The 15,706-nt window shown below is 42.9% G+C and overlaps 1 protein-coding gene across 3 annotated transcripts in view; it reads right to left on the bottom strand.

The window, feature by feature from the left end:
- The window catches only part of LOC114656979 (rab-like protein 6), a 98,926-nt gene that overhangs the window by 56,787 nt on the left and 26,433 nt on the right, over positions 1 to 15,706 (bottom strand). For 2 of the 3 annotated variants that reach the window (XM_051932291.1, XM_051932290.1), the window contains exons 4-6: positions 13,573 to 13,620; positions 5,729 to 5,758; positions 139 to 191 (exon numbers count right to left, since the gene is read on the bottom strand). In XM_051932291.1, the coding sequence (XP_051788251.1) occupies positions 139 to 191; positions 5,729 to 5,758; positions 13,573 to 13,620 (131 nt within the window). The remainder of the gene's footprint in view (positions 1 to 138; positions 192 to 5,728; positions 5,759 to 13,572; positions 13,621 to 15,706) is intronic. The other variant, XM_028808657.2, reaches the window with a different exon arrangement.

The raw sequence follows: 15,706 nt of genomic DNA, 5'->3' as shown, positions 1-15,706 counted from the left end.
GCCATGCGTCGATTGTTGAAGTCATTTTTCCCCCCAGGGACCAGATTACAAAAAAAATAAATAAATAAAAATCATATCACAATTTCTTCACAGCAAAATAAATTTGAATCAAACAGGATACTGAAGCAGGATTCTCACCTCCTGAGGCTCATTCTCCAGTTTCAATCCTTCTCCTCGCTTTTTACTTTTGCCTGGAAATGAAGCCAAAAAAGACACAAAGTTTTACACATTTAAAAGAAGGGCCACATTCAAACACCACCCAAGAAGGCTGCTAGAACTAGCACTTACAGAAATGGACATGTCAACGGACCTCTGTTACCCAGAGACAGACCACCTCACCGGTTTCCAAAATGCACCTTGATTTGGGTGAGGCCGTCTCATCCTAGTTAACTGCTGTCCCATGGGAAGTCTGGAGGTCTCAGGCCAAACACCCTGCTGAGCTGAGTGGGCAGAGAGAGTCTGGTTTCCGAGATCCAAGTGACAGCTTAATGGATCCTATTTCTAAATATTGGGCTGCATGGCATCACGCTGGTGTAACTGTTGAGTCACACTGCCCCTGAAAGACTTCGGAGGACATAACTTGGCTTATAGCCTGGAGCCCATTAGTTCCTGTTTATTTAAATGTGGACTCAAATATCTCAAGGACTGAGAGAGGAAAATGGAATTCTATTGTGAAGCAAATATAAATATAGAGCAACTGATGGACTCCAATTGCTGAAGTATTTAAAGGACATAACTCTAACAGAAACCTTTACGTAAACTGGAAGTACAGTACAACATTTATTTTTATAGCAGGTTTTCATACAAATGATGTAGCTCAAAGTGCTTTACAGGACGAAAAAAGAAAAAAGACTAAAATATAAAAATAAAATTAAGCAGTACTAATTAAAGAATAAGTGAAAGTTTCTGATTATTTAATGACAGGCCACCACCCACCAACAAAATGGAAGCCCTAAACCAGCTCTGAAATAGAGAACCTATTAAAGTAAAGTGGGAATGGAAGTCCATTGGTTTCACATTGTTTAACTGCTGAGCCACTCTGCTCCCACCGAGGAAAGCAGGGAGAATTATCCTTAGTTCCACAATAATATGGAGAGGAAGTGAGAGCTCTTCGTTCCCTGACTGAATTAAAACTTTGTAACAGTTTCAAACATTGGCTGGTCTGAAATGAGAGCCCAGGGGATCCTGGGTCTTTATCCTCTGGGCAACACACTGCCTGCTGTCATCAAATAAAGCAGGACTTGACTCTGCTTCATACCAAAGGGAGAGCAGAACTGGGGATACACCAGGCTCCTTCTTCACATAAAGGGTGGTGGGAAATCTAGAACAAACGAAGTTGAATCTGGAATCTTGGTAACCTTTTAAAATATCAACACGCCACGCTGGGACAACTTAGGTTATAGCTAACTGGACAAGTGACATGCAGACTGAATGGACTCCTCTTGTTCATCAAACTTCTTATGTCAGCTGGCATCTGTTCCTGCAGCATTAACCTCTTTAGCATTACATTTTCTACTCAAAAAAACATAAAATGTATTGCACTTCTTGGTTTGAAAAATGACATTTTTATTAAATATCAGCTTTCTACTATAAAACGTGCAAAACATTAAAGTAGTAAGTCAGAAACTCAGAAGTGTTAAAAGTAAAATAATAATATCATCTATGATAGATAACATAAATTATGTTGTACAGTGCAGGTGTCACAAATAACTACCGTATATACTCACGTACAAGTCGGGCCTTGAAACCCGAAAAATCAATCATAAAATCAGACCCCGGCTTATATGCCTGTTCAAAAATGCGACCCTTAAACCTTACTTTTTTTTTTTTTAACATTAGAACACTCTAGAAGAGAACAGGCCATTCAGCCCAACAAAGCTCACCAGTCCTATCCACTTATTTCTTCCAAAAAAACATCAAGTCGAGTTTTGAAAGTCCCTAACGTCTTACTGTCTAGCCCACTACTTGGTCGCTTATTCCAAGTGTCTATCGTTCTCTGTGCAACGAAAAACTTTCTAATGTTTGTGTGAAATTTACCCTTAACAAGTTTCCAACTGTGTCCCTGTGTTCTTGATGAACTCTTTTTAAAATAACAGTCTCGATCCACTGGACTAATTCCTTTCATCATTTTCAACACTTCACTCAGGCCACCTCTTAATCTTTTGCTTAAACTGTAAAGGCTCAGCTCTTTTAACCTTTCCTCATAACTCATCCCCTGTAGTCCTGAATCAGCCTAGTCGCTCTTCTCTGGACCTTTTCTAGCGCTGCTATGTCCTTTTAGCAGCCTGGAGACCAAAACTGCACACAGCACTCCAGATGAGGCCTCACTACATCTTCTTGCCTCCTCCTCCAATCTCGCACCAGTTTCTCAGACACATCGAACTTTATTGCAGCAACGCAGTCACCAATTTCTTTCACTGCTTCAACGACGTTTAATTTAAAACCAGCTTCATATTTCCTTCTGATCAAACGCTCCATTGTAGATAAGGGATGTTCTTACGTTAAAGGTGTATGAGGGTGTGAGATACAAAAAACACAAAACTGTGCAAAAGTCACTTTGGAATAGTTTGGGTATTACCGCGTGGTCACATAGGCACAATACATAGGAAAAAAAGAGGCTATGTGCTCCGTGGTTACTCTCTCAGGTAGGCGTTAGCATATCATAATCCCTTGGACCAATAGCATGAGTTTTCCATATTCAACTTATACGACCAACATTATAAAATGCCGGAAATTATACGGTAAAATCAAGCCCTGACTTATCCACGGGAGAACCTAAAAAGGCAAGTATATACGGTAATAATGCTAATACCACATATACTGACAAAATAGGTCTTTTGTGTGGTATGCCTTTGAATGGAAAATCTGTTGAAGTGTACAGTTGTTTACCCGACCCTGTTCAGCATAATGGTTCGTCTCAACAATTCTTTCGATGATGTCAGCATCAAGAAATAACTTCAAGTAAATAAGTGAATCTTGGCTGTCAACGTTTGCTTTTATTCCTGGCTGCCCCACAAAATTAAAATGAGGTGGTGTGGTTTTACTTGAATCAGGCTTAACACAAACCCAAACGTGAGCATCACTTTCGGATTCATCAGAATCACTTTCGGTTCCACTGTCCGTTTCGGTTTCACTGCCTGAAGACAAATTCACTTCGTCATCACTGCTGATGACAGGCTCCTCATCATCACTGCTCGTATCACTGTTAAGACAGAACAGCACTTGGGCTGCTGAAAAGCGTTTCTTAAGAGACGCCATTATGAGGCTAGGAGAAGACAGGCGACACTCGGGCCTGATGCTTATGTAAGACACACCTATATGATCACCTGACTTACGTTGTTAGCATTTTAGAGCTCAACTAAAAAGAAGTGGTGAGGCGGCCTTCGGCTGTTATGCACCTAAAATCTGGAGTAGCCTGCCAATAGGAATTCACCAGGCTAATACAGAGGAGCACTTTTAAAAAAAAAAAAAACTGCTAAAAACACATTACTTTAACATGGCTTTCTCATAGCTTCATTTTAGTTTAATGCTCTGTATGCTCACAGAGGTAAGGTCTGTGGTAAGAGTGACAGATGCATTCAAGGTGGAGGTGGGATTACATGAGGGATCGGCTCTGAGCCCTTTCTTATTTGCAGTGGTGATGGACAGGTTGACAGACGAGATTAGACAGGAGTCCCCGTGGACTGTGATGTTTGCTGATGACATTGTGATCTGTAGCGAGAGTAGGGAGCAGGTTGAGGAGACCCTGGAGAGGTGGAGATCTGCTCTAGAGAGGAGAGGAATGAAGGTCAGTAGGAACAAGACAGAGTACATGTGTGTAAATGAGAGGGAGGTCAGTGGAGTGGTGAGGATGGAGGGAGTAGAGTTGGCAAAGGTGGATGAGTTTAAATACTTGGGATCAACAGTACAGAATAATGGGGATTGTGGAAGAGAAGGTGAAAAAGAGAGTACAGGTACGGTGGAAGAGGTGGAGAAGAGTGTCAGGAGTGATTTGTGACAGACGGGTATCAGCAAGAGTGAAAGGGAAGGTCTACAGGACGGTAGTGAGACCAGCTATGCTATATGGGCTGCAGACGGTGGCACTGACCAGAAAGCCGGAGACAGAGCTGGAGGTGGCAGAGTTAAAGATGCTAAGATTTGCATTGGGGTGACAAGGATGGACAGGATTAGAAATGAGGACATTAGAGGGTCAGCTCAAGTTGGACGGTTGGGGGACAAAGTCAGAGAGGTGAGATTGCGTTGGTTTGCACATGTGCAGAGGAGAGATGCTGGGTATACTGGAAGAAGGATACTAAGGATAGAGCTACCAGGGAAGAGGAGAAGATGAAGGCCTAAGAGGTGGTTTATGGATGTGGTGAGAAAAGACATGCAGGTGATAGGTGTAACAAAACAAGATGCAGAGGACAGAAAGATATGGAAGAAGATGATCCGCTGTGGCAACCCCTAACGGGAACAGCTGAAAGAAGAAGCAGAAGCAGTTCTGTGTGCTCTGCATATTCAATTAATTATTATTATCATTCATGGGTGGCTCCAAAATCCGTACTAACCCCTACTTTCTCTTCTGTTCTTTTTCCGGTTTTCTGTGGTGGCGATCTGTGCCGCCACCACCACCTAATCAAAGCACCATGCTGTCTCTACATTGATGGATTAAAGGCCAGAGGTCCACCTGACCGTCATCATCAAGTTCTTCCATGTGAACCCTGAATACCATGAGGACTGATTGAGGTCATTTATGTTAGGTAGAATGCCTAGAGGGGGCTGGGTGGTCTCGTGGCTTCGAAATCCCTACAGGTGTTTTTTTTTTCTCCAGCCATTTGGAGTTTTTTTTGTTTGTTTTTTTCTGTCCTCCCTGGCCATTGGACGTTACTTTTACTCTATGCTAATTAGTGTTCCCTAATTTTAATTTTCTTATTTATTTTGTCTTTTTCTCTTTCTTCATCATGTAAAGCACTTTGAGCTCCATCATTTGTATGAAAATGTGTGACAGAAATAAATGTTGTTGTTGTTTTCACAGTCTGAGTAATGCTCAGGTCTAACACAAGGGAGGGTAAGTACAAGACAGAAACCAATCCTGGACCAGATGCCAGTCCACCACAGAGCACATTTACTCACAGCAGAGTTGTGTACGGTTACCAGTAAACCAAAGCTACACATGTCTGTGAAACATAGGAGAAAAACTGAAGTAATGGGTGAAGAACCTACATGGAAATGGGGAGTACATGGAAACTCCACATGGAGAGTTGACCAAGTTGGGGCTTAAATTCAGTCTATCCGTATTGTGAACATAATCTGCTAATAAATTCAGTGCTACAAACGACAGCCATGAAATCATACTCTGTATTACAATCATGAAAAATGCTGAACAGCCCACAAGGAGATGCCAAGCCAGACGACACAAAGCCTGAACAGCCAAGCAGTGCAGTAAAAGAGCAGGCACTGTCCACGCTGCAAGGGTGGGCGGATGAGCAAAGACAGATGGGTGCGCACAGAATGCCAATCAGCGCCACGCCTTTATTTACTGGCTAACACTGCCGAGGCCTCCTCGCCTGAGTCAGCATCACTTTTTGTCTACTCTCTGACTAAGCCAAAAGAAAAGAGAGTGCGTGGATTTGAGAAGAAACTTGGCAGTCTTTGGCTGCTGCATGTGAGGAAGCTCTGAGTAATGCACAAGGGCGCCATGACAGATAAATGAAACACGGAGCAGGCAGAAAGCCGATGAAGTTCTCACCAGGGCCATCAGGATGAGGAAACTTGTGACCTGAGCAAAAGGAGGTAAGGGAGAAGAATGGAAACAAAGAAAAAAAGACAAGATGAGAAAAAAAAGCAAACAGAAAGGACACAGTGAAGCAATGAGAGCTGCAGGTGAAGCAAAGGAGGCTCATGGGCACCACACCACACCACACAACCCAAGACAAAGAGACTCATGTCAACCCCAACTACCCATGCCGTGCACCTTGTCAGATCAGCCATACCACAAGCCATTCAGTGGACATGCACAAGAAACTGAGCCTCCTCCTCCCACCGTCTCCCTCAACAGAGCTGTGCCTGTCCTGAACTCAAGCAACCATTGCTCCTTCTGTCACGGTCACCAACCCACCAAACAAAAAAACAAATATACACAAATATCTGACATGAGAAGATGAGAAGGATCAGATGGATGTGTGGAATGTCACAGAGCGAGAGGAAGATGAATGCTGAACGTGAGTGTGAAAAGGGTGCAGAATGCCAACATGCAAAGCATTCTGAAAGCATTCACACATTTCACTTTCACATTTTGTGCTGCAGCCTTGTGCTAAAATCATTTACATTCATTTTTTTTTTTCACGTCAAGCAAAACTCCATACCCAAGAACGAGAAAGCAAAGACAGGAATTTGGACATTTTGTAAATTCATAAAAAACTAAAACCTCACACTGACACAAGTATTCAGACCCTTTGCTTTGGCCAGGGTGCACCCGATTCTATTTAATTTGCCGATCTACTTAGATGTTTTCAGTCCACCTGTGGCCAATTAGGAAAGGCCCAAAACCGGTCTATAGAAGGTCCCATCGGTGGCCTTTCAGGTGTAGCCTGCAGAGTGCAGAGATGGGATTGTGTCAAGGCACACAAAATAATTCTGCAGCACTGGCAACAGCACAACAGCCTCCATAGTTTTAAAAGGAAGACGTGTGGAACAACCACAACCTTGCCTAGAGCTGAGTAATCTGGGCAGAAGGGCATGCTTAAGGGCATTGACAAAGAACCCCACGGTCACTCTGGCTGAGCTCTAGAAATGGAGATTGTTGTGGAGACTGGCAAAACTTCCAAAAAGACCATCACCACTGCAACACTCCACCAAACAGGGCTTTATTGCAGAGTGGACATTCTGAGCTATCTCCTCAGTAAAATATATGACATCCAGCTTGGAGTTTGCAAAAATACACCTCATGGACTCATACTGTGAGGAACAAGATCCTCTGGTCTGATACAACAAAGATGGAACTGTCTGGACTCCAAAGTGTCACGTCTGGAGCAAAGCAGGCACCGCTCATCACCTGCGAAATGCCATTCCAGCTGTGAAGCATGAAGGTGGTAGCATCAAGGACTGGGAGACTACACGGGGTTGAAGGAAAGCTGAATTGAGCAAATTACAGAGATATCCTTCATGAAAACCCACTCCCAGTGTGCTCTGGACCTCAGACTGGGCCAAAGGTTCACCTTACAACAGGACACAAAACAAAGACAAAACAGGAGTGGCTTAGGGACAGCACTGTGAATGTTCTTGAGTGGCACAGGCAGTGGCCGGGACTTGATCCCAATCTAACATCTCTGGAAAGACCTGATAACACTCGTCCAAGGATGGTCTCCATCCAGCCTGTCAGAGCTTGAGAGCATTGGCACAGAAGAATGGCAGAAACTCCCTAAATTCAGGTGTGAGAAGTTTGTCACGTCAAACTCAAGAAGACTCCAGGCTAGAATCATTGCCACAACTAGGTTCTGAGAGAAGGGTCTGTGACGATCTGGGTTCTTCTCTATGCTTCCACTACCTTTTTGGGAGTTTTTGAACCCGACACCGTCGGTAATGTCACCGGATGAGCTGATCAGTGAAGACATTGCGAAACAAGCGGATGGTGCAAAAATGTGCAAAGTGCTTTTATTAAAATAATCCAACAAAACAGTGTCCAAATAAATAGTGCAGTGCAATCCAAATGTTATTAAATAAATAATCCATTAAAACAGGAGTGAATCAGTGGAGGTTAAAATCCAATAAATAATTTATTTTAAAAGCGAGGTTAAAATAGCTGGAAGACAGTCCTTTAAAACAAAAATCTGGTGTCTTCATCTGCTGGCGGCTGCCCTGCTTCTCCCATCCAGGCTTTGCGCCAGGGGAGTTGTCCCTACCTGCAACTAACCTGCTCTGCCTGCTGGTCTTGTGGCTTCCCGATCCCTGGCTTCGTTTTGCTCTCCCCAGACAGAGACTTGGGTTCCTCAGCAACCAGGGCATCCACTTCCCAAGCCTCCCGACTCTGGCGGCGAGCCATCCTCCTTCCGGTCACTCCTACTCCTCACTAAACGCTCAGCAGGAGCGATGACTACCGACTGCCCCGGGTGCTGGCCAAACACCCCGCAAGGGCTCCCTGCTTAGCTGCCTGTCCTTATAGCAGGCCGGCTCTCGCTTGTCGGCCCACTCATTCACACACCAGCTTCCTCCCTTCTAGCTGCCTTCTCCCTTAACCTCTGCACTCGCGCTCCTACTATATATACTGGGGACGTGGCTCAGGTGTGGCGATTTGCAGTTCCCGGCATCAATTACAGATGCAGACGACTCCTCACCTGTGCACTTAAGCGAGGACCGCCCGCATCATGAAGCGCCCAGGAACACCTCCGGCCACACTACCACGCCCCCTTTATAAGCCGCGAGTGTGGAGATTATCTATTTAAAACTGGGCTTATCTTCGGAGCCGTGGACCCACTATACTACAGGGTCTAAATACATGTATACATGTGATATTATTTCAGGTTTTTTTTTTTTTTATTTGTAATAAATTTGAAAAAAAAAAAAATCTGTTTCATTTTGGGAAAAAATTAAGAAGTATGAATACTTTCTAAATGGAATGCAAAATGTAAATATCCAAAACGGAGCAGTTTCAGAGAAGATAAGGAAGCTGTGGTGCTTAGGTGAAACATTCAGTACAGGCAGAGGTGTGGGCACAGCAGTGATACAGAGGGTAACAGGTGTGTACAAGAAATTCCTGGGGCTCTCAAATAGTCTTTATGGTAGTGAAGGAAAGTTTGTAGGAAAGCTTCGTGAGAAACAGTATGGTGGATAGAAGCTGAATATGAGCCAGAACCTGAAAGAACTCAGATGAGAATGATCAGGAGGATGTGTGGAGTGTCAAGTGAGAGAAACACAAATTTTGAATTAATGGAAAGTACTGAAGAAGGAGCAATAGAAGGTGGAACATATTGAGGTGGCAAGGGCTTGTGAAGCCAAAGGCAGAAGATGACTAGGTGAAGAAGTGAACTAAGATGGAGGTGGAAGGGCCGAGAAAGACTTGGTAGAAGGAGGTGACAGATATTGTGAAGAAAAGGGGTCTCACCCTAACAGAGGCCCAGGACTGTGGAGAATTGAAGGAAACGATCTAAAGGCCACCCACCTAACAAGGGTTATCCCAGAAAATGTTTATTCAATGGGTGATGATGGTTGCATTCTCACTTTTATAGGACGTTCAAAGCAGTGCTTAAAGTCCCAATCTCCCAGCGCCCATGTGTAAGCACCAACCTTTCTCTATGATCAAACACCAATGCCGCCAAAGCACCACTCTGCTCTCATCATCGTGGCCATGCAAGGAAAGTGCAGCAATTGTTTTTGCCAATGCCCTGCCACCTCACTCTGCGGCTAAGCTCAAGCACTGAAATCCCCCAAGCAGAACCACACCTGCGTTATTTAGCTGTAACATTAAATAAATAAACCAGTTGGTGCCAACTAACACACATTGCACACTCAAAAGAGGCACACAGCCTATGCTAGTGCACTCCCTTCACCTAGTGGTCATGCAGAAGTACCGCCCATTTCAGCCCATCAACAAGGGAGCACTGTTCACCTCCTGCTCATGACTAACACTGGATACATTTTTTCAAAAGTTTTGCTTCCTGAAAATGTTTTGGTGTATATGATGTACAGCTTTAAGCTGAACACAAATGTAATTTCAGACTGACTTGGAGAAACATTAAAGGAACTTTTATTGAATTTAGAGTGTTTAACCACTTAATGATCCCGACACATTACATTAGTTCAACTGAGCTAAAAATGTTTTTCTGCCAAATTTCATTTATACTAAGAATCTGAAGCTTCTCATCCACATGTCCAATAACAGCCAGCCAGCATTAATGGATTCCAACTTTCCCCATATTCATCAAGGAAGAAGTCCAAATGTGAATGCAGAAAATGCATTATTAGCAACATGTTGCACTATAGTTTATGGATTTATACACTTGAAGCATGCTATCAAGCAGCTGGATGTAGTTCGGTGTTCTGTATTTGCCAAGAAAATTCTCAACAACATCCTTGAATGCCTTTCGTGTGATTTCCTCTGGCCCCACTAGCAGATGTTCAAACCACTTGTCACTGATGTCATGTCTAATGTATACACCAAGAAAAAAACCTTTCCTTAATCTTGGAATCAGTTATTCATACTGAAATCCTTCACCTTTTTATTGCATTCACAAAACTTTCATCAGTATGAGTTTGATGTGAGAGAGGGGGAAAAATGTTTTTGCTGGATCGACAAGTGGTTTATGTTCCACACTTTTCTGCCCTTATGTAGCGGCCAGTTCTTCTTATATATAAAATGTCTATGCGTGGAAGTGTGTGTCTGTCTGTCTGCCAAGCCCGGAAGTGTGAGGCTACATTATGAAGCTCAAAGAGCCCGCAAGACGGCCCCATGTTAGTGAGTCGGAAGAAGAAAAGACGTACGAGGCTACAGCATGAAGCTGAAAGAAAGCGACTCCGTCACCAAAGTAAAACCGCGAAGGAAAGACAAATTAGAGAGAAACTCGCTTAGCTGTTTACAGAAATGGGGGGCGCGAGTACATCCGCAAAACAAAACCGCCGACTCTGCATTTCAATTTTTTTTCCTGACATTTTCAATAGTTTTTAGAAGCCTGGGCTTACACAGCTAGTTTTATTATAATGACCATGGCTGTCCCATTCACACATGAAGCAACTGGACATGGTATACATACAGTATACAAGTTGCATTCCTAGTAGGGAACCAGCATTTTGGATATTTGGTACTGGAATTAAACTAAAGTTTTCCTCTCAATATCCAATGCCCTCGACACTCACTATTGCAGTTGTGGAAAAATATTTGTTTCATGAACTTCATGGAGGACTCCCTACCCCAAGCCCAGATTATCATCGACCCGTTGCAAACAGAACTTTATGGCACAACAGGGAGGCTGGAGTAAGATGGGGGTTTGGAGTTATCCGTTATTTGCTTCGTAACCGATGGCACTTAAGTCCTAAAAGATAACGATACTGAAGTCAAAATTTTAGTATCGATCCAACACTAATTCCTAGTAGCACTGCCACCACTTTTAAAATCACCACAGATGAAGTTGTGGTACTGTATATCAGAACAATAGAAAAACTTGGGACGAAAACAGGCCATTCAGTCCAACAGAGTTCATCAACCTTATCTGCCTAATTCCTTCAAAACAACATCAAGTTCTGAATGTCCCTAATGTCCTTCTGTCCACCACATTGCTTCATCTCTATAGTTCCCTAAATGAAGAAAAGCTTCCAATTTTTGCGTATAATTAACCCAACAACTGCTGTTGTTGACCTCACTTTCATCAAACAGTCTACATCCTGAGTACGAATTCCTTTCATTACTTTAAAAACTTCAATTATGTCACCTCTGTCTCAATTTGCTTAAACTGAAAAGGTTCAATCTTTCCTGTATATGTATACTGATAATACAACTGGAAATCACAAAAATTCGGATGCAAGTGTTAGTAGTCTTTGCACCCTAGGAACCAAGTTATCTGAACTCTGGCTTCGCTCGGGTTTATGTTTACTTACCGCTCTTATGTTGATCTTTTTGATCATAAAATAGGTCATTACGATAGCAATTGACGAGAAGAATTCATCATTAATTGCAGAATTACAGCATTTGCCATAATTCGAGATATTATCAACAATTCATTTGAGGGTTCTTCTAGAGTGCCTCGTCTTGCTAGATTTGGCTCAAAAATTAATCAGCTCATTGTCACCTAATAAGGCTTAAGTTTCGATTTTCACATTTTTCAATCTTTAGCTCTGGACCGTCCTCAAGAAACTGTGTCACAAAGACAGCCATCATCGAGATATCAATGTTTTCGATATCAGGGGACCTTAAAACGAGATTGAAATTTTTGACGAATCTAAAGCTTTCACTCCCCACTCATAGACGATAGGTTAGGGTGAGGGAGGGCGCAAAGCAAAAAAAGGGATCACAATAAAATAGTACATGATAGGAACATGTAAAGATGATTTTGTGATTAACAGGCCAAAATCCATAAGATACACCCAAAACTGTACAGGAAGCAAAATCTTTGCTATTCCAGTTAACTATTGCTTTCCACTTTCAGCTCTCAGCTGCTAAAGCCACCCCAACTTCCCTGTATTACCCTTGACCCCAAAACACACAAAGCCCTTTCCACTGAGCCAAGCTGTGTGGTGCCTGTATTTTAGGGAGCATCCCAGTTTATAACACACTTTTGGATTCACCTGCACATCATCTTGGCTAGTCAGGTAACGACTAGTGATTCATTCTCTATGAGGACTTGGGTATAGGGATAGAAGCCTTTTCCCTTGCATGATATATGGAGTTGCTGTCTGTCTTGACAGTGCACTCAGAGTATTTAACTTGTTCAGAGCCACAGACTCTGACTAAAGCTGCATTCCATTTGAAGTGGGAAGTTGGAATTTGAGCTCCTAGTTAGAATTTTCAACTGGAATGCCCCCTTATTTCCACCTCAGAAGCTCTGGGCTGGTCTGTCAAGTCAGTTTTCCTGACTTCAGATCATGACGACAATCCAAATCCATACACTGCAAACTTTAGTGAAAGCTGTAGCATTATCCAGCTTATTACTACTTTTGTCTATTTGTATCTGATTAAATCAGTCGTACACACACAGTGCTGTCCATTCTATCCACGGACATGTTGCTGAAGTGTTTGGATTTGCAAAATACTGTGTAATGCGTCAATATCCACTGCTATTTACTCCAATGGAGGAAGCGCAACAAAGGTTTTCCTAGTTGCGTCCATATTGTTTATGCGAATATTTTAACGGAACACTGTCAACTCGGCTGTGACACCATTCCTAAATCTGACTTCTAAGATAAATGGAATGCAGCATAAGCCCAGAAAAGCCCACTCTCCCATTCTGATCACCGTCTATGTCACACGTTCGCTGGGGCTCTATTCCTAGACTCTGCTTTTGCTGCAAATTGTCCTTGAGCCCTCTCATCAGTGTCTGGTGCCTTGCAAAATGAATCAGGCTGTAGTCACGTGATGTGAAGCAAAAGTAGTGTTTGGGGACAGAGTCTCCACCAGCTACCTGTAACTCATTTAGCCTTCTTATCAGCAGACCATGGGGGGGGGGGGGGGGGGGGGGGGGGGGGGGGCAAGATTGGCAAGTCCAGAGATAACTAGCTTGGATCAGGGATACTTGTGACTTTTATTGGCTTAACTCTCAAAAGCAATGGTTTCCTGCTGTCTAAGAAATGAATCAGTTGATTTGTTCTGTCTGTAGTCTCCCATTATTCTCATTTGTGCAGAGATTCTAAGTATAGGATGGGAAAAGAAGTGGACAGAAGCTTCTATTCCAAACACAGATCTTCATCTTAGCAGAGCACAGCTTGGCTCAATGGAACGGAAAAAGACTTACAAGCACCAGCCACACCAAAACCCCCATCCTACTGCCCCCCTCTCTTAAAGAGAATCAGGATTTTGGTTTTCATCAGGTCTACAAAAACACAGAAAGACAGACATATGGGAGATGGTAACAGCAATAGTGGAGTTTACCTTCTACAGGCGTTCCTTACCTTTATCCACGACATCCCACACCTCCACTTTGACCACATCATCAGTGGCTGGAAAGAAAGAAAAAAAAAACAAATCAAAAAGAGAATTAGTATGGTTTTATAATAGTCAAGATGTTTCCAGATTTTAAACCACAACTCCAGGAATAGCTCCAGTACATCTGTGGATTGTGTTATAAGCTCCATTGATTAAACGTGGGATCATGTGCTGCATAGTTAATTTTTTTTAAGTCACCTTGAAATTGAGCAAGTAGAATTGTGGATATGAAACACATTTTTACAGACACTCATTGAGCACTATGTCTATCATCCAAGAGGAAAAGATATGCAAGTTGCTTTTTAAAAGTTACTGCAGCACAGTTACAGTGTGGACTTAACACGGTATTCTTAAAACCAATTAGACCAATTCAAGGTCATCGGGGTCCCGAATTTTTACCCCAACAGCATTAAGTGCAAGGCTAGAATAAATCATGAGATGGGCATATTTAGAAACATCAATGAACACAAAACATGGGAGAAACATCCAAGCAGATCCAAAGAGAACATGCGGACTCCACCCAGAAAGAAACTTGATAAAGGATCTGAATACAAGAATGGAGGACCTGTGAGGAAGAAGCACCAACCACATGTGTATTTTGAGATCACTGCTGTTGTGCTCATTTGTGAGACTGCACTGCCAAGTGGGCTAGATATTTATTAAACATTGACTTGACGAGGGTGAATACATATGCGTCCAATTATTCTGTGATGCACTAGCGTCATTATAATTAACTGTCTATCTGCCAGTTTCATAGCCATTTTCTGGGTTCTCTCAAGTTAGCGACCTGCTTTTCAAATTTTGGAAATTTTAATGTCAGACTTCGTACAGCCAACTTCCTTTAATCACCTTTTACAAAACGCAAGGAGGACAGTGACTATATTCTAAATCCAGGTCACAGGGTGAATAATTAATGACATCCTCAATTGAATTTTAATTGGCTCTGGTTGACCTCTTTCTCCCTATAAATGACACCATCCTTGAATGGCGTACATCTTGCCACTCTTGCTGCACTACTTCACCGAATACCATTTCTCCATTTTCTTTATTTGAGTCTGATAAGTAATCGCTTAACTGCATCTTTAAGCAAATAATCTTGGCCCACGTGCCGTCACCTGTTGGATTCCCTGCTCAGCAGGTTTCACCTGCCCTGTCTCTAGGCCACTGCTGTAGAGCCTGCTCCTATCCTAAAAGCACCAGGTGTAAGGCAGGAGACCAGGATGGTTCTTTGCAAATTGCGGCAGACAGCGTGGTATGTTAACTAGGGTACTGGAATTTAAACCCCATGACTGAAGGTTCAATGTATCACTTAGTGTGGCTCTGTTAACAGTTATATCCTAATCACGCTAGTCATTCTGAATAAAGGTATTGGCTAAAAATGTAATAACAATAATAATCTCTCTATTATTAAAAAAAAAAAAAAACTTGCAACTTGACGTGATCTTTTGAAGAGAGACAGAGACACTTTCACGTCCCACGAGACGGACAAGTCACGTCATACTTACAACCTCCAGACACAAGTCGCGTGATACACATGCAGAGAAGGTTAGAGATCATGGAAGTAGGAAAATTCAAAAGTCTCCAAAAATGACAGTAAAGATCACATTAGCACAAACAATCAGAAATTACTACTCAGGGAAATAATGGAACAGCCAAAAGAGATTGAATATTCAGGTGCTGTACAGGCTTTTAAACATTCAAAGCTCCGCACGAAACGCAGATCACGTGGCACGGCAGCAGCAGCAGCAAGCCAGCAGCTGACTGAGCAAAGAGGAGGTGGAAAAAAAAAAAAACACCCGTTTCTTGTTTCCCAATGTATCACCGTTTAAAAGGGCTTTCAGAGGAGCGGCCGCGTCTCCATGGGGTGCGCTCAACCCCCCTCTTCACAACGGAGCCTACTGTTGGCAGGGTTGAGTTGTAGGTGAGCAAATGGCAGATCACGCGTGAAGGCAGCAGCAGCACGCCAGAAGCTGCTCGAGCAAAGAGGAGTTAAAAAAAATGTATTTGTTTCCCATTGTATCAGAGGGGTTTCGGAGAGGCGGCCGCTGGCAGGGGGCGAAGCCCCCTTGTAATAATAATAATAAAAGAGTATTCTTTTGC

Source organism: Erpetoichthys calabaricus, chromosome 9 (assembly GCF_900747795.2).
Source record: "Erpetoichthys calabaricus chromosome 9, fErpCal1.3, whole genome shotgun sequence".
NCBI classification, from domain to species: Eukaryota; Metazoa; Chordata; class Cladistia; order Polypteriformes; family Polypteridae; genus Erpetoichthys; species Erpetoichthys calabaricus.
This window is presented reverse-complemented; position numbering and strand designations above follow the sequence as displayed.